Genomic DNA, 19450 nt, shown 5'->3' on the forward strand with positions numbered 1-19450 from the left:
CAAAATGAAAGCAGAGACAGCTTCTGTGCTCATCCGGAGCTGTTTACAGCTTTGTTTTTTCAAATCCGGGTAGGAATATATTTCTGATATCCCTCCTAAACACTTTCCAGATCTGTTTTAATATAACTACTTGCCAAGAAAAAAAACAACTAAAAATGTTAACCAAAACTGGGCTTCTGAATTCTGGCTGTAGTATTATCAGACCCAAGACCAGTTTTGAGCTTTGGTGTATATTCAGAACAGATTAATTGATTTTCCCATTTGTCACCTTTTATTTATTAATTTTTTGAAATTCATCTCACCTATAATGTTGATATTCTTTATTTAGACAGTAGGAAAGACAAATCCACATGTAGTTTGATGGTGCAAAGCCAGTGATATCAAAAATAAGAAATTATACCAAATAAATAATGAAACTAATTGAGGATATCAGTTGGAAGTTTTTAAAAAGGTTTAGACCATGAGCTCTGTTCTGTCAGTCCGAACAGCGCATGCAGTGGTGTGTTGAGCTAATCTGACCAAACCCCTTAATTAGCCAGCTTGTTAAAGTAGTGACAATATACATACAGCCGTCAAGGTCAATAGAACATGTTTCAAAGATTTTCTAATTGGCACTTTATTTTAACACAGTATTATTGCACGATACTGGTGTGAAACAACTAATAAATTGACAAGAGTTTGGGGTCCACAAAAATCAGTCCTGAAACAATAATTAACGTTGTTCAAAATTATACCTTTTTAAATGTTTTATCTATCGTCCAGGGATCATTTGTTTCATCTGATCTTAATTTCAATGTAACATCATCGTTTCAGTCGCTGAGTGCAGACTTTTTTCGGATCAGCAGTAACACAACTCTGACAACAGTGCAAGCAGACATGGTGTTTACAGTTCTCAATTACCTAAGTGAAGCATGTTTCAAATCATTGCAAATTGATTTTTAGTTCAATTTGGAAATCAAATCCAAAAATTTAAAATGAAACAGAACGCTATAAAAAAATGTAGCAGTAATGTAAAGTAAAAACAGGATTTGCAGTAAATGGATGAGAACATTTAAAAAAAAAAAAAAAAAAAACATTGGTATAGTTCTTTTAAACATTTATATTCTTTAAAGGATTTAGCCCACTGATAATTTCTTACAAAATGAAATTGACATCTTCGCGCACTTGAATCACTTTTACCTTTTAGACACAAAATCTATAAGTAAGTAAAGATTTCAAAATAAAAATTACAAAGTGCTTCACAATAAAACCATTTAGCACCAAATATCAAACAGTCTCGATAGTAACAAAACTAAAAAGTGGGTTAAGTTGCCGGTACATTTACAGAGTAGAGAGCATATTTGAAAGGGACCAGTCAGTCGCGTGTCTGGAAATGACAACAGCAAATGAACAGACAGCACAAGAAAATGAAAGAAAACCAAATAACAGTGAGGGAACGCACGTTGTTCTCATCTCGATCAAAACACTGTCACCGATCCTATTCTCATAGTAGCAAGCCAAGCAACACAACTGCAGCAACAGGTGAGCAAGGAACATGATAGGTTTGGGGAGAGCCTCAGACAAACACCTCGCTGTCACACACACACACACACACACACACACACACACACACACTATTCTTGAGTGCAGTTGTGTGCCAGCCAAGATTTAGCTAGAGCTTTGGGGTGTGAGGGTGGCGATGGTGGGCTGGAATTGGGCAAAATATGGTTTTGTGTGTGTGTGTGTGTGTGTGTGTGTGTGTGTGTGTGTGTGTGTGTGGCAGCTGCAGCCTTCATGCCCCTGGCAGCGTTGTTGTAACCAGGCAAGTCAAGGCCGTCTGCCTGCATTCTTCAGCCCCTAGGCCCCCTCTATGCTACAGGCACACAGACATGCACTCAAGTTCAGTTAGTCCAATGTTTGTGTGTTTGGAGTTAAGATTTTTCATCATCTTTTAGGGTTAGAGTTGACTTTTACTCTTGATTTATTATTTTTCTACAAACAAAGGAAAATTCTCCAAACTTAAACTTATAATGTCCCTTAGTATAATCCATGCTGTGTGGTTATTTTTGAATAAACAGACAGATTATACAGTCTGACGTTAGTTTTCTCTGTGGCTTTTTTCATTACATTTTGTTAATGTCTGTGCTGTCCAGTAAATATTTTCTTAAAGTGACACTAGCTGATTTGTTTAGTAATAAGAACACACACACACACACACACACACACACACACACACACACACACACACACACACACACACACACACACACACACACACACACACACACACACACACACACACACACACACACACACACACACACACACACACACACACACACACACACACACACACACACACACACACACACACACACACACACACACACACACACACACACACACACACACACACACACACACACACACACACACACACACACACACACACACACACACACACACACACACACACACACACACACACACACACACACACACACACACACACACACACACACACACACACACACACACACACACACAAACACACACACACACACACACACACACACACACACACACACACACACACACTATTCTTGAGTGCAGTTGTGTGCCAGCCAAGATTTAGCTAGAGCTTTGGGGTGTGAGGGTGGCGATGGTGGGCTGGAATTGGGCAAAATATGGTTTTGTGTGTGTGTGTGTGTGTGTGTGTGTGTGTGTGTGTGTGTGTGTGTGGCAGCTGCAGCCTTCATGCCCCTGGCAGCGTTGTTGTAACCAGGCAAGTCAAGGCCGTCTGCCTGCATTCTTCAGCCCCTAGGCCCCCTCTATGCTACAGGCACACAGACATGCACTCAAGTTCAGTTAGTCCAATGTTTGTGTGTTTGGAGTTAAGATTTTTCATCATCTTTTAGGGTTAGAGTTGACTTTTACTCTTGATTTATTATTTTTCTACAAACAAAGGAAAATTCTCCAAACTTAAACTTATAATGTCCCTTAGTATAATCCATGCTGTGTGGTTATTTTTGAATAAACAGACAGATTATACAGTCTGACGTTAGTTTTCTCTGTGGCTTTTTTCATTACATTTTGTTAATGTCTGTGCTGTCCAGTAAATATTTTCTTAAAGTGACACTAGCTGATTTGTTTAGTAATAAGAACACACACATTCATATGTGGCTTTTGAATGACAGACCTGAACGCTGTTTCCAGATCTTCTTCCTCTATTACTGTCTCTCCGTTTCTCTAACATGACGTTAGCACTTTCCCTTTGGACCATGCCTTTAGGAGATATGCTTCCACCTGTAAATAAATATGCAAACACAAACACACACACACACGGAGAGTTTAGACACTAGCTGTGGGCTACGACTGATGTATACCACAGAGAGGTAACTGTGTCTGTGTGTGTGTGTTGTAATTAATCTCCTTAGTAGCAGCAGTCAATAGAGAGTGCGGCGGTTCGAGGTGCAGATTGTGAGCAGAGTTTGATTATCGGGCTGTCAGGGGAAATTACTGCAAACTGCCTCCCAGCAAAACTTGCGTTTATTATGTCTGCTGGAGAGCAAAATACACACTTACTAGCACCACTCGCTCTGGAAGGCGTTTCAGGTATTTTTAATGCATAATTGAGGAATTATTTCCGTGTGTGTGCGTGCGTGTGTGTGTGTGTGTGTCAGTGAACCGTTGGATCCAGCAGGTGGTGTCCTTTCACCAGGTCAGTGGGGGGAGGCTCTCCTTCTCTAAGTGCGCGCACATCCCCCCCCCCCGGTCACAACTAGCCGTGAGCCAGGCCAGCAGCAGGGAGGTGACGGCTTGAGCTGGAGCCTTCAGCCTCTTTGTTTCTCCGTCCCTCCTCTACCCTGTCCCACACCTCACCCGACACCCCAAACTGTCAAACCTCGTTTTTCACCGACTGCATACCCACACCTAAACATCCAGTTATCTGTCTCGCCATCAGCTCATCCATCAGTCCATCCAAGCTTCCTTCTTTCCTCCCTCCTCAGTTCCAAGTAGCAGGCAAAGGGGAGCCAGTCTGCTGTGTGTGTGTGTGTGTGTGTGTGTGTGTGTGTGTGTGTGTGTGTGCGTGTGTGCGTGTGTGTGTTAGTTTAGGGCAGTGCCCGAGCATTAAGCCGTATTAAGCCCTAATTAATGAGTGTGCCAGTTGATAGAGGCCAGTTATTGGATTTTCTGCTTTAGCTGCTGGAAGGAGTGCTGCCATAATCACACACACATGCACCCCCTCTGAGGCAGGGTATGCAAGGTGAGACAAGAGGTGGATTAGAGAGAGAGAGAGAGAGAGAGAGTGTGTGTGTGTTTTTTTTATAGGAAGGCCAGAGGTTGGGAGCTCTCTGGCCAGACAAACTGTGTGTGTGTGTGTGTGTGTGTGTGTGTGTGTGTGTGTGTGTGTGTGTGTGTGTGTGTGTGTGTGTGTGTGTGTGTGTGTGTGTGTGTTTTGTGTGCGTGCCAGGGTCAAAGCTTTAGGTCCTGCATTACATAAACCTGCGGCTTACAACCTGCGGCCACCTTAAACATCTCAGGCCATGACCTGACCGGCTGATTTACTGGCTGCCTGTTCAGCTTACTTAATGTTAGACTGGTGTATCTCATTTTGCACCAGTGTTTGGACTGAAACTATAGAAATTTGTCTCATTTGCAGATAATTTTGTACAGTTGGTGCTATTTCTCCCAAACACTTGTATTTTGGATGTTTTATTGCGTTTTTCATTTTCTTTCTGGAAATTGAAAACCAGTGTTGCCAATAAAAACGCCACGGAGACATGAGGACTAGTTTGCTCTCAAATGCAACACACAAATCAAAATAACATTTTTTTCAAAAGTATACACTGTCTAATCCCAGTGTATACTCCATCGATCTTACATAGAGTCAGTTAACTTAACGTGAGGAATGCTACTGTTTTTTTTTTTTTTTCTGTGGCTGAGAAAATAACTGATGTTATCAGGGTTATTCTGACCTTGACTAAGAGACTACAAATGTTAACAGGAGGCCTGCGTTACAAACTTGGGGATGCGGAGTTTGAAAGATGTGGGTGTGTAACAGGCAGGGGAAGTCTAATGAAGGACACTATTAAGTTGCATCACATGCAGCGTGGGATGTAGTATTTTTTTAAACACTAGAGACTAAAAGTCAGAATATTTCAGCCTCTGCTGCTTCGATTTTGATCATTTGTTCTCTTGCCTTTATGGAAGTGCCACAATAACTCACTGGAGTGGGTTTAAATTAAACTCACTTCTTAAATCACATACTTCATTTTACTTGAAATGTTGGTAAATAAAGGATCAGTTCATCCAAATTACAAACCTCTATCGGAGTCTAGTTATGTTGATAATTTGGTTTTATTCACCCAGGTTTTGAGATATTTGCTGCGGTATCTGCTCAGTGGATTGTAAGATCAACAGGGACAATGTTTCTGGGTGAGATGTTGCTGGTGAACTTTTTTTAAGCGTAAATCTTAAATGCTGTGAGAACCCCAAATGAAGTACCATTTAGACCCTATTCTGAGGTGGCAGCAGAACAACTTTGAGACGGATTTCTGCAAACCTGGTCAAATAAAACCAGATCTGTATGGCTAGATATCTCTAAAGGTGATTGAGAAAACATGAATTTCAGAGCAGGCCAGTCATCACCACAAAGTCTCGGACTGCTGCATATTCTCTTTCCAGAGAATATCGTATTGAAATGTTTGGTCCATCTGCACGTACAAAGATCAGAGGTTGTGACTGGATAAGGATAAGGCATTTTCTCAGCGTGACTAAGATTAGTTTGGTGGTGTGGAGCTAAAGGCCTTCAGTCGACACATTAAAAACACTTTGCTCATCAAACATTTACAGCTTCAGAACAACAGGCTCTTTTTCTGACCTTTAGCTCCTCCGCTGTGTGTGTAGCTGATACCTCCTGCACTGTGCGTGCGGCAAATCGGTTGTGTCTGTATCTTGTGTGCTCACTCACAGCAGGGCTCTCTCTCTCTGTGTGTGTGTGTGTGTGTGTGTGTGTGTGTGTGTGTGTGTGTGTGTGTGTGTGTGTGTGTGTGTGTGTGTGTGTGTGTGTGTGTGTGTGTGTGTGTGTGTGTGTGTGTGTGTGTGTGTGTGTGTGTGTTATTGCGTGACATGGTGGTGCCCTGTTGTGTCATGCTGTGGTGCTGTGTGATGGTGTAGGAGGGAGGGGGAGAGTGGGAGGAGGGAGAGAGGGGCTGGCTGGTCAGGACAGCTTGGCAGCCAACTGTAGGAACACCAGGCGGGGAGGGGAGTCATTGCCCCCAGCCTCCAGGTCTGAGATAAACCGCCCAGCAAGCCTTCGGTCAGTGAGAAGCAGGCTCAGGGAGGACTGATGGTGATGGGAAAAGCATGCTGAGAAACTTTCTGATGATGGAGGAGGGGGATCCTAAAAAAAAAAAAAAAAAAAAAAAGAGGGTGGGGGGGTAGTTTGGGATTAGACCCTGCGGTGGAAACAGCACAGGGCAGAGTGAGGACAATGCGGGGGGAAAAGCAGGCAGCAGATTGTGGAGGAGAGTTGGGATGTTTGCTTCCCCCGTCTGTCACACACAGGCAGCTCTGCCACTGCCAACATGACCAGCAGGGCAGGGGCATCTGTCTCCCCCCTAGCTACCTCTCTGTGTCCCCCTCTGCCCTGAGCCACAACTCTCTTCATCCTCCTCCTCCTCTTCTTTATCACAGACATTATCCCTGCCTTACTTGTCACCTTCTGAACCTGTTGAAACAGTGACGGACAAAGTGAAAGATGATTACTCTCCAATATTTCATGTTAATACATAGTGCAGTGATTTTCAACGCTTTTTGCTTTGGGATATTTTATATCCAACAGACTTTTACATGTGATTCCTCGTCACAGGCTGAATACGAGTTCTGAGCAGCTCAGCCAAAGTGTGATGATATCTTTTCAAAGTGTTCCTTTGAGGAGAGAGCAAGCTCTTTCAGAGTGGACGGGAAGCATCTGTGAACTGCCATTTTCATTTCTCTCCACAGATGTTTTATGGGGTTTCAGTCTTGGCTTTGGCTGGACCATTGAAGGACAGTCAGATACTTGTCCCGAAGCCACTCCAGCATTTGTTTGGGGTCACTGTCATGCTGAAAGCTGAACTGTCACCCCAGTCCCAGGTCTGGTGCACTCTGGAGCAGGCTTTCTTCAAGGACCCTCTCTGTATTTGGCTGGATTCATCCTTCCCTCAATTCTGACCAGTCTCCTGGTCCCTGACACTGAGGAACCCCCCCCCAAGCACGATGATGCCACCACCATGCTTCACTGTAGGGATGGTATTAGTCTTAGTCAAGTGATGAACAGTACCTGGTTTTTGCCAGACATCCCACATTCCTAATGCTCTTTAAATGCCGTTTGACAAACTCCAAGCGGGCTATCATCTGCCTTTCACTCAAAGTGGTTTCTGTCCAGCTTCTCTACCATAGAGCCCCGTTTGGTGGAGTGCTGCTGAGATGGTCGTCCTTCCAGCAGATTCTCTCATCTCTGCAGAAGATTTCTAAAGCTCTGTTAGACTGACCGTTGGGTTCTCGGTCAGCTCCGCGACCCAGGCCCTTCTTGCCCAGTTACTCAGTTTGGTTGGATGACCAACTCTAGGAAGAGTCCTGGTTGTTCCAAACTGCTTCCATCTCACAATTACTGAGACCGTTGAGTGAATTGTGGGACCTTACATACAAAGGTGTGTGCCTTTCTAAACTATGTCCAATCAGTTCAGTTTACCATAGGTGGACTCCAGTCACGTCCTAGACATATATCAAAGATAATTAAAACAAACCAAATGCACCTGGCCACAATTTTGAGTGTCAAGGCAAATAATCTGAATACTTTTGTAAATGAGAGATTTCAGTTTTGATTTTTAATAAATTTGTAAAAATTTCACAAACATGTTTCACTACGTCATTATAGGTGGAGTTTGGATTGACAGACAAAAATGGCAATTTTGTCCATTTAAAATTAAAGCCACTATATAAAGTAGCATACAATGGAAATATTCAAGTAAAGTACAAGTACCTCAAACTTTAGTACACAATACTTTAGTACTTTGTTACTTTCTATCACTGTTGTGAGATAGCATCAAAGTACTTCTTTGTACATGTAGTTATATCTAAACAACTTAACCAACTCATAGGATAAAGTGTTGTCTTTTCATGGCCAAAGACAATGAAACACACAGTGTGTGTGTGTGTGTGTGTGTGTGTGTGTGTGTGTGTGTGTGTGTGTGTGTGTGTGTGTGTGTGTTTGAGAGAGAGAGAGAGACAGAGTGAGAGAGAGAAAATACGGATAAATATGGAGGGCTGGTTGAGTATGCAAATGTAGATTCCAGTGCTAAGAGTTTCCTCTGTCTCATTATCAGGAGGTGTGTGTGTGCGTGCGTGTGTGTGTGCGTGTGTGTCTGTCTCCTGCTGTCCTGCTGTCTGGGGTGTGAAATCGGGTTTCGGGTGTGCAGGGGACACAAGGAGACTGTGTGTGTCTCTACATGTATGTGTGTGTGTGAATGAGATCACCACTGCATTAGAGGAGGGTGAGACTGACTGAATGGATGAATGAAATAATGGTGGGAAATATTTTAACAGACAATCCACCTCCACCCCCAAACCCCCTCTCAATACACACTATTCATACACCCTTACCCCCAAACCCCAGCTGGAAAACACCACCTCCCTAACACACACACACACACACACACACACACAGTGTCTAATCCCAGTGTACCAGTGAAAGAGTTGATTGTCTGCAGGAGCGACTGTGTCAGAGGGGACACACTAATTGGGACAGAAAACCAGTAATTAATAACGCTCGTACAGCTTTCTCACCAGACTGTTTGACTATTTGGTGATATAATGTAATATTGAGCGATCTGATCAATTGATCCACATTGGGATTGACACACTTACATAGTATATTTTCTCTCTCACAATACCTCTAGTATCTAGCTTGCAGATCTGGTTACATCTGTCCAGGGGTTGAGATACCCCCGTTACAGTAAAGGGTACACTGATGTGCAATGGTGGCAACTATTGTACTTAAGTACAGTTTAGAGGCACTTGTACTTTACTTGAGTATTTCCATTTTATGTTGCTTTAGGCCTCTACATTTCAGAGGAAAATATGGTTCTCTTTACTACACTCCATTGATCTGACAGCTGTTTTTATTTTTAGTTTCTAATTAAGATTTTACATTAAAGAACACATAGTTAGCCCATACAGTCCAGGTTGAAATTATTGGCACCCCTGAATTTTAAGTACAGAATTTAGAATATAAACTTTGTATAATCAAAATATTTTAATAAAATGTCAAAGATTTCTGAACAAAATAAAATTAAAAAACAAAACAAAACAAAACTTCCATAATAGTCAAAAAATAAAAGCACAAAACAGAGATTGTACTCCGGACACAATTATTGGCAACCTTCACTAATATTTGGTCACAGAACCTTTGGCAAAAATGACAGCCTCTAAACGTTTCTTGTAGCCATCTACGAGCTTCTTGCTGGTTTGCTGGTAGCTTCTGCCACTTTTCCATTGTGATTCATTCAAGCTTTTTACGTTGCAGGAGTCCTTTTTGCAATGGCAGATTTCAGCTCTCTCCAGAGGTTTTCAATGGGATTTAGGTCAGGACTCACTGCTGGCCAGTATAAAACAGTCAATTTTTTCCTTTTCAACCATTCTTTTTCCTGTTGGATGTTTTCTTTGGGTCGTTGTCCTGTTGAAAGACCCAAGACCTTTGCCTAAAACCTAGTTTTCTTACACTGGGTAACTCGTTTCGCTCTAAAATGCCTTGTTAATCTTCTGATTTCATCATTCATTTAATTAGTTCAATGCCTCCGGTAACAGAGGTAGCAAAGCAGCCCCACAGCAGCATGATAGAACCTCCACCATGTTTTCCTGTGGGCAGGGTGTTCTTTTCCTTATGGGCTTCATTTCGTGGCCTATAAACAAACTGATACACTGCATTCCCAAAGAGCTCGACTTTGATTTCATCTGTCCATAGAACATTATCCCAGAAAGACTGTGGCTTATCTAGGAAAGTTTTTTTCAAACATTAGTCCTGCCTTTTGGTGCCTTTCTTTCAATACTGGTGTCCTCCTTGTCCTTCGTCCATGGGGCCCTACTTGGTCTAGTGTGCGGCGTATGTTACGGGCTGAAACCACCACTCCAGATTACTCCAGGTCAGGCTGAAGCTTTTTACATGTCTTGTGTGGTGTTTTTTCTACAATCCGCCTCAACCTTCGCAGACTTCGCTCATTGAGTTTCTTCTTAGCTCCACATCCTGGAATTATCTTAACAGTTTTATGACTGTGATACTTGATAACATGATGAACTGTTGAAACAGGAATTTTAATAATTTTGGCGACTGCTTTGTAGCCTTTGGAATTGTTATATTTTTTGATAATAGCATTTCTGATGCTCTCAGACATCTCTCTCGTCTTTGCCACTGTGAAAAAAAAACTGGAAACAATCAGCCTCTTTTTCTATGCAGTAAAACCATCATTCATTGGTTAATGCAGGTCGTGTGAACACTGAAAATTAAGCACAGGTGAGTATTATTTGTTTTTTTATTGTGTTTGAGGAGCTAATTTGAATTCATCAAAAGGGTGCCAGTAATTGTTTCAAGCACACATTTTATATATGTATTTTTCATTTCACTATATGAAAACATTTTTTTTTTTTGTCGTTGTTGGTCAGTAACTTTGGACATTTTGTTAAAATAGTTTGATTACACAAAATTGGTTAATATGCATTTATTTCTGAAGATATTCTAAATTATGTGCTTAAAATGTAGGGGTGCCAATAATTTCAACCAGGACTGTAAAATACAATACAAAACCCCTTACCAAAAAAAGCAGTGTTTACTCTGAGTCCCTTAACACGGGTTTCAGATATGAATTGTTTGCAGTTCTACCTCACAGATGGTCTCACTTAAATAACTGTTCTAGTCCCAAAGAGGTGTAATTATCTAATATTTCACAAAAGCAAAGATTAGAGAAAAATTCCAAAACATGGATACAGATTTATGTAGCAGAACAGTGATCTTTTTTTTTTTCTGTCCTACCTGATTAATCATCTCACAGCCCCCTAGATTTATCTTGTGAATTACATCTTGACTAAACTCCCTGACTATATATGTAATGTATTTCAAACTACCTGCCCAGTGCAGATCAGCTACAACAATAAAATGCTACTTCTGCATTGACCTATTGATATTAATCTAATAATGTGATATATGATAATTTCTCAGTCACAGGGGCCAAGCACATTTACTTTTGATACTTAGAGTACATTTTGCTGATAATAGTTAAGCTTAAGTAAACTTTCGAATGCAGGACCTGCAACACAATAAAAGGAGGAGGAACTAAAGTCTGATCAAACATGAAAGTGGTACCACAGTTTGAGTGACAAAGAAAATGTTCTAAAAATCTTATTAAAAAAATTGACTCTACTCACTATTTTAGATGATAAAGTATTGCAAATTTAAAATTTCATGTTAGTGGATACAAAAACAATTTTTTTCATTATTGAAAAATCTGTAAAATAGTGAAAAATGCCCGTTATAATTTCCCACAGTCACAAACATAAGAGATGTGTTTAAGATATGTTGTTTAAAATCAACCAACAGTCCAAAACCCAAAGATATTCAGTTCATTCTCATATGACGAAGAAAAGCATCACGTCCTGACATTTTAGAAGCTGGCACGAGCAAATTTTTGGCATTTGTACTTGAAAAATTACTACAGTGATTTGTCAGCTACCAAAATAGTTGTTGATTTGTTTTCTGTCGATCAACTAATCGATTAAATGGTTTATGGTTCCTCCTCTTGTGGATGCGTTACAGTATTAGTTTGGGACTGTGGCTTATTTAACCGGTTATTACAATGGTTGCAGCAGCCGAACTCTTCTTTTTCTAACTTATTTTTTCAAAAACTATACAAAAGAGGAGGATAACGTGCTGTAGTTGAGATGTTCATACAGCGACAGCCTTTTTTTGCTCATGTTACCTGTATTGTTTTCGTGGGTTTATAACATCGTTTTCTTACATTTTTTAATAAGTCACTACGAAACAGTATGTGGATCAGTCACATCTGGCCAATATCCCATCCATTCATTAGGGTTTGTACTGTCTGATACTGATTCAGCGTCTCAGATCAGATCATCACTATTTTTCAGCTCCTGCATCACCTCCTTCTGCGCTGCTGCACTCACGGTGTAAAACACACACTGCTGAAACTTTCTTATCGACAGTGTCGATTGTTTGATCAGCACAAAGTCCAGTGATATTAAAAGCTCTTTGTGGATCCAGCGCTCTTTCAATATTTACAACATTTGGTTTTCTGTCAGCCAGGAGGGTACGTTCTTCTCACACAGTATAAGCCAACACTGTGTGTGTGTGTGTGTGTGTGTGTGTGTGTGTGTGTGTGTGTGTTTGTGTGTTGCAGGCTGCAGCAGTTGGACCGTCACTGTCAGAGCAGCGCCCAGCAGGTGTGTGAGCTGCTGGCCAAACAGAACCAGCTGATGCAGGAGAGAAACACACTCACCGAGGAGATGCAAAACCTACGCATAGAGGTACACACACACACACACACACACACACACACACGAGGAGTGTGAGACTCACTGTGCTGTTACTAAATTAATTTGTGATGTCTTTTCTCTGCAGGAGCACTTTATAGGTGTCAGTTTACTAAAAAACAGTAAGAAGACGTTTGTCCTGTCATGACTCATGATTCTGTCTGGTTCTGGATTTGCTGAAAAACTTGTCTATATTTTGTTCCTGATTCATTATCAGTGAGTTTACGTGTGTTAGGCCTTCAGATACCAGTTTTACTGATGTAGTGTTTGTGTTTGTCTTTCTAGCTCCCCAACACTAGACGAGTCGATACTCTGTCCACATGAGTCTGGTCCTGCCTGCTTCCTCCTCTTCATCACCACCACCACTGCTCCGCTTTTGTTTGGATCTAGATGTTTTCAATAATCTCCTGCAAAACAGAATACAAGCTTATTTGTTGCTGAGGGTGATGTGCAAGGAGACAGGAACATACTGTATCTCTACACCGATCACCCTCAACATTAAAAACAGTTACCGGTTTCAATGCTGAGGCTGAATCGTTTATGTGCATTGTATTCACTTAAAATGTTATTTAAAAGTTTGCATACATTTTTTTTTTTTTTTAAATCAGAGCTGAAAAATCAGGTTTCCATTTTATATTTTACATTTGGCAATGGACTGTTACTGTGATGAATTGAGTGGTTAGAGGTACTAGGATGGTGTATTTATTTAAAAAAACATTAGCTTTGAAATTTTTACAAATGTAATAAAATCAGTGGTGCACTAATCAGCTTTTGAATACTACCTTATTATTTTTAATACAGGCTTTCTTGCAGTAAGTTTATAGATTTTTTCTTTTTCTCTGAACAAATGTTTTTACCTTTCCCGTGTTTTTTTAATGGGTAAAAAGTTAAACCCTTAATTCTGAAAAATATATTTCTGGCTTCATGTTTCAATTCTATTTTCATTTTAACTGAGCTGAAATTTCAGGTTATAAACAGTATTTTTAGCCACAAAGCAAAAAATAAAGTCGACACCATCACTGCAGATTGACATAGTGCTTTATTGAAGCTATCTGTAAGAAGGAAAATAATGTGCATCCCTATCATATACATTTTATGTGTAAAAATACTAAGGATGTACAGTGTAAAAAACAGCTTCATGTTGATGGTAATTTGTTGTTTTCACATCCTTGCGGCCTCACTGGCCAGCAGCACTGCATCCTGACAGCATGAGGGACAGAAAAAGGCTGTTTGATCTGCTTTTCTGTGAATCTTTCTGGATCTGCTGAGTTTCCTGACACTGTCTCAGTGTCAACATCATCTCTGCTCCACTGACTCGTCATAGAGCAGAGCCGACTTCAGTATTTACAGGGCTTCAGGGAAACATGGCCCGCTCTGAACAGCTGGAAGCAGTCCTGAAATGTCTCACACAACTGTAAAGCTACAGTAGATGGACATGGACATGAAATTAAAACTGTTACACTTTGTAATATTTGTACGTTTGCAGTTTTGTTTGCTCTTTATAAATAAATGCATCTCATGCTTGTTAATGTTAATAACCATGATGATAGTAGACTAGTACCAGAGAGAGAAGAGAAGGGAGGGATTCTGTTGCAGACATGAGGTCAAACACTTTCAGAAATCCTTCCAAACACTTGAGCCATTTACTTATTATCTGCATTAAACACCAGGCGGAGCTCTGTTTGTGATTTTTGGCTGACGCCGTTGGTTCATTAACAACAGGCGAGATCAATACAGAGCAGCTGAGGTCTTTGAAAGGATTTTACATATTATTCAAATACTCTTGGACTCAGATCGGTTGTGTGATAGATGTACAGTAAAAACAGCAGCAGCTTTAAGAGTGAACGCTGTCGGTGCAGCGTCAGATATCGATGTTGATCACACCAGTCGAGGGCACCAGTAAACCTGTGAGGAGGCTGAAACTGAATTTCTGCATCCAGTTTAACAACCTCAGTTTGGTGATAATGACTGACTCAAAGTTAAATTACTGACACGTGCCCACAATTGCTTCATAATCTCTAAGGGAAAGCCCACATCTATGAATAGGATTACTAAGCTCCCCCTTCTCCACTTACAATAGTGGGAGGAAAACTTTTTTTTTTTTTTTTTTTTTTTAAACGATCTCTGACCTTAAAATCAGCCTCTGGCATTGTTGCTGCCACTAAATGAACCTGAATCCGTAGGGGATTGAATAAGGAGAGTTGGAGGCTCACTGGAGGGGAAAAAACCTTTCAAAATTGAGGAGAGAGAGGAGTCAGTGGCATCAGTGGAGTTGCAATGATTGCTCAGTGGATTTTTCCAAACATTTTAGTCTATAAACACTGACCAATTTCCAGGAAATTCCACTGAGCCTCATTCACAGCCCACCCTGCAGGGGACAGCACTGACTCGTCTCTGGCATGTGGGACACGATCACCCAGGTCTTGCCAACTCTAGACATCAGAGCAGCATCAAAGCTATCGGTTGTATGTGGAGGGGAGATGTGCTTTAAAAATCCTCATTTTCTTAAAAACATTTTTTTTAAAAAGAAAAAAAAAAAAAGCTTAAAATCTTCCTTTTAAAGCAGAGCTGAATCAGATTCCTCTGAATCATATAAAAAGTGATGGATGTGAAAGTGCCGTGGCCAAAGCTACAAAGCGGTATTTTATGAACTCTGGTGTCTAATGATTTCGGCGTTAAGCGTGTGCACACAGCTAGAACTCCTCAGTCGCTTGCAGACCTGGGTCAAATCAAAGCTGAAATCCTTCCAAATACTTGGGAGCGCTTGCTTGAGCCTGTCGAGGGTGCCAGCTGGGTGGGATTTGTACTCATTTTGAACTATTCGGCTGCTTCAGCTGTGCCAGACAGGCTCAATCTATCACAGAGAAGTATTTTTCATAAGAGTTCTGAGTGCCACTTTGACTCAGGACTAGTAGTGCGGACAGAGGAGGACTACAGCATGCAGGCCAGCGCCATCCTTTTATACTTTATGCCATAAAGCGCCTTTGCTAGCTAATAGCAATTTAATGGATGTGCAAGATTAAAGCATATGGACTTAAAAGCAGCGGAAAAACAGGTGTTATATAAGATATCTATAAAGAAAAAAAGGAGGCATTTATTTTAGAACAAAGTCTCTGAAGACTTAAACTGCAGAGTGAAACACGACTACACCCCCTTACAGCTAAACTCCAAAAAAAAAAAAAAAATGACATCAAATAAATTAAATAGAAAAGAAATTCAAGTTATCCATCAATGATAATAATAAAAACATTCAAATAAATATATTGGAATACAATTTTCTATGCCTAATAAGAACACATCCCCGGGTGCTCTCGTTTTAGCCCATGTCATCCAAATTCTGACAGAGACGTCTTCCACTTGATGTTGAGATTTCAAATTTTTAAAAATATATTTCTTCATATCTGGTGAATTTTTTTTTTTTTTTTTTTTTTTTGGACTGCTGGATGTCAAGCTTTTTGACTTATTCTGAGCTAAACCGTAAGGCTTACCCGGCGTTTGAAGACATAGAAAGTGTGGGGATTTTAAATCTTGTTGGTCAGACTGGAAGACATGATGACAAAACAACCGCAAACAAACTAAGTCCAGACCGGAGAAATGACAAGACGTGTTAAGGACAGACGAGAGTCTCATCTAAAATCCAAAGAACTGACAGGAACGCAGACTGACCTTACGAACTCACACTTCACACCCAAACACTCTTAAGCCGCCCTTTCGACTTTCTCCTCTAGTCTGTCTCAACAAACTTAAAGTTTAATATTGAATCTTTTCCCATCCTTACTGCTTAACATTCTGACATCTTTCTGCTCAACTTCCACTTCATCGCTCCATCTTAACTCTGTCTCGGCCTTCACCAAAACACACCTGTGGTAAGATTAATTATGGGGGACATTTGTGTCAGTATCCAATCAGGTGAGATGAGCCTTCGTACTTAATACCTGTGGGATGATCTGGATAAAGTTGGAGAAGAAAAGGTGATTAAGGAAATAAACTCCTCTCCTTTTCCTATGTTTTGTAATCTTAAAGCTCACAGTTAACTATCACCTGTCTTTAATGTGTCCTGTCACATTTTGGTCACAAAAAAAAAAAAAAAACAAACAAACACAAAAACATCATTAAAATAAACAATGGAGCAGGAAGGCTATCTGCTTTCCCTCCTACATTCTTCAGCCATTTTTGTATCTTGAGGTGCCTTTTTTTTTCCTCTCAGCCCTAAGAAATAACAATACTTTTTTTTCTAGAATAATGTAATAACAATAGAAAAAGTTAAATATAAAACCAATGAGTAGAACAATAAATAGAACATATATATTATAGCCATTGCTGTGATTGGTGTAAACCCATAACTGTTGATGCATACCGCCTCACAGACCATGTCTTTTTTTTCATAAGAAACTCACAGGAAACAGGAGATTAGCTGTTACCTCAGTCATCAATACGTCATAAATTATCACATTATAAATATTTCATATTGTATCATTCTTGGAGCTTTTCACCTGTACGCTCTCTCTCTTCTCATCACAATGCCCAACCTGCCATCCTGGACTTCTCTTTTCACTCTGTGGTGAATCTGTTCCTGCTGCAGTTTCCCTTTCCTGCACAAAGACAGAGAGGTACAGCCGTGTGGTCCCCAAAGCCATGATAACGATATGTCACAGTAAAGCTTTCAATCATTGACGCAAAGTACCGTTTCGGTTTTGTTTTCCCTTTTGTGACAGAGGAGACTGAAACTCAGAGGGAATGCAGTTGAGAAATAAATAAAAAACTTTTTTTTTTTGGGGGGGGGGCATTCAAACCAACCGTTTTCCTCTCATTTTTCACCTCTGCAGATATGTCAACCACCTTGCACTGCATTGTGGGTAATGTAGTAAAGCTCATGGTTTGGGAGCCTCATCGTTCTGAACTGCTGTGCTTTGAGGTGCAATCTTAAACATAAACCCATAATAGTACCTTTCATGCACGCTACGCACGCCACACACACACACACACACACACACACACACACACACACACACACACACACACACACACACAGACACACACACACACAGACACACACACGACATCCTTTCATCATCTTAATCTACAGAGTTGATGTGTCGCAGCTGTACATTAAGAGGTGTAGAAATACCTGTTCTGCAGCTGTACGAGCATAAACGTTAATACAGGTGGTCAATGGGTTGCTGGCGCCTGTGTAATGACCTGCAGCATTAAGCTAGTAGTGTAGCACCGGGTGTTAGTAGTATAGTAGTTGTAGGAGCAGTAGTACTGTACCTGTAGTAGTTGTGGTGGTAGTTAAAATAGCAGCAACAATAATAGTGAATTGCACTGAGCAAAACCTGAGTCAAATCCTGCTCGACAACATGAGGTGTGTAGGATTCTGCTCACTGATGACAACTGTTTCCTCAATGCCAGGCAGCTTCAATCAATCCCAGAATTATTTGTGTGAGGATTTTGAAATCAGACCCGCGTGTCTTGCTGAGTCTGAAGATCTGTTTGCAAAAGCCTGAGATACAACCGGTAATGGCAGTTTGGGTTTGAATGATTTTAAAACGCTGTATCTCCCTCATACAGATAAGAAGCCACAAAAACGTCTCCTTAAAAAATCATCATCTGTTGCCTAACTTGATCAGAAGGGTCTGTTTTTAGAGTTTGGCTAGACCGACACATGTCAAAGCACAGCAGTCCACCGGTGACGCTCCCGTCATTAAAGGGACATTATATAGTAACTGATCACATCACAGCTGGGTGCACCTGGGGGTTCAGTGCAGGATTAGAGGGTAATTTTGCCTCAAAGTTCTTTGTAAAAAGGGATTCACAAAAATAAAAAAATAAATAAATAAATAGAGAAGCGGACTGAAGAGGTGAAAAAGAGAGGAGGAGGAGGAAAAAGATTGGAGGAGAAGGGCAAAATCCTTCAAGTCACTGTTGTTCTGGGTTGGTCCAAAGCTGTGGGTCTTTTTGTCCCAGACTGATGACCTCAGAGACCAGCTGTGATGGTGTCACCGTGATGGACCGTTCATTCCCGCCCACTGGCCGAGTAGGAGAACTGTGGGAAGTGTGGTCTTCTCTCGTTGTCCAGACAGTCCATCCCGTCCTCATCAACTAAGAAGAGGAAAGAGAGAAGTGAAAAAATTAATTAAGGACTTGATCATTTACCATTCCGTCAGTTTTTATTTAATATAAGTACATAAAATCTGCAGATCACCAGGTTGATTTTATGATCTCAAAATATAATTCAACATTAAAAAGCACTGTGTTTGCATTGTACTGCAGATAAAAAACAGAACACAATTCAATTAACCAGTGTGTCTTTGATGTGCCAATCTCCTGCTAACTTACTAATGTACGACCTACAAAACAAATGGAACCTCACATTAGCACAGCACAGAGAAACACATCGGCTCCCTTCATGCATAATTCAATGCTGCATATTGTGAAACCGTAATCTTTATCTCAAAAGGCTGTGAAGAACTGCATGTGGCCCAAGGACTATTTCAGACTCTTGAATAAACAGACAACAGCGCTTTTGAGTGTTTGTTCCCCCAGTTAATTCAAATGGAAAGGTCTCACCTGAAGTAAGAGAGGGAGAAATGGTAAAATTGTTTAAAACTGCAGTTACTGAAGTGAGTAAAATTTTATCACAATCAGCTGCTTGACAGAGAATATATACTGAATGTGCAGCCAAATAATTAACAACATCGTGGTCCCCTGCAGAAATTATTCCGACTATATCACCTCAGACCTATACAGTATATAGATATATATTTTTGGTCGGATGGGTGGGTAATATTTAACTCCCATACACATGATAAACACACACAGTCCAACCCAGAGACTGAACTTTTCCGGTTAGTCTGTTATTTCAAAATTTTTCTCTTCACTGAGA

General features: G+C 40.7%; 2 protein-coding genes across 6 annotated transcripts in view; one reads left to right on the plus strand and one right to left on the minus strand.

Annotated features, from left to right (window-relative positions):
- Positions 1 to 13085, plus strand: part of sdccag8 (SHH signaling and ciliogenesis regulator sdccag8) — a 51902-nt gene extending 38817 nt beyond the window's left edge. The window contains exons 17-18 of the mRNA XM_040140039.1: positions 12432 to 12558; positions 12850 to 13085. Of these exons, the coding sequence (XP_039995973.1) occupies positions 12432 to 12558; positions 12850 to 12888 (166 nt within the window). The 3' untranslated portion in view covers positions 12889 to 13085. The remainder of the gene's footprint in view (positions 1 to 12431; positions 12559 to 12849) is intronic.
- Positions 13086 to 13597: 512 nt separating this feature from the next.
- akt3a (v-akt murine thymoma viral oncogene homolog 3a) overlaps positions 13598 to 19450 on the minus strand; it is a 59713-nt gene continuing 53860 nt past the window's right edge. For 2 of the 5 annotated variants that reach the window (XM_040140046.1, XM_040140044.1), the window contains exon 14: positions 15974 to 18666. In XM_040140046.1, the coding sequence (XP_039995980.1) occupies positions 18581 to 18666 (86 nt within the window). In that variant the 3' untranslated portion in view covers positions 15974 to 18580. Of the gene's footprint in view, positions 13985 to 15973; positions 18667 to 19450 lie in introns of those variants that run through there. The other 3 variants (XR_005708435.1, XR_005708437.1, XR_005708436.1) reach the window with 3 other exon arrangements.

This window comes from Xiphias gladius, chromosome 11 (genome assembly GCF_016859285.1).
Source record: "Xiphias gladius isolate SHS-SW01 ecotype Sanya breed wild chromosome 11, ASM1685928v1, whole genome shotgun sequence".
In the NCBI taxonomy this organism is placed as follows: domain Eukaryota; kingdom Metazoa; phylum Chordata; class Actinopteri; order Istiophoriformes; family Xiphiidae; genus Xiphias; species Xiphias gladius.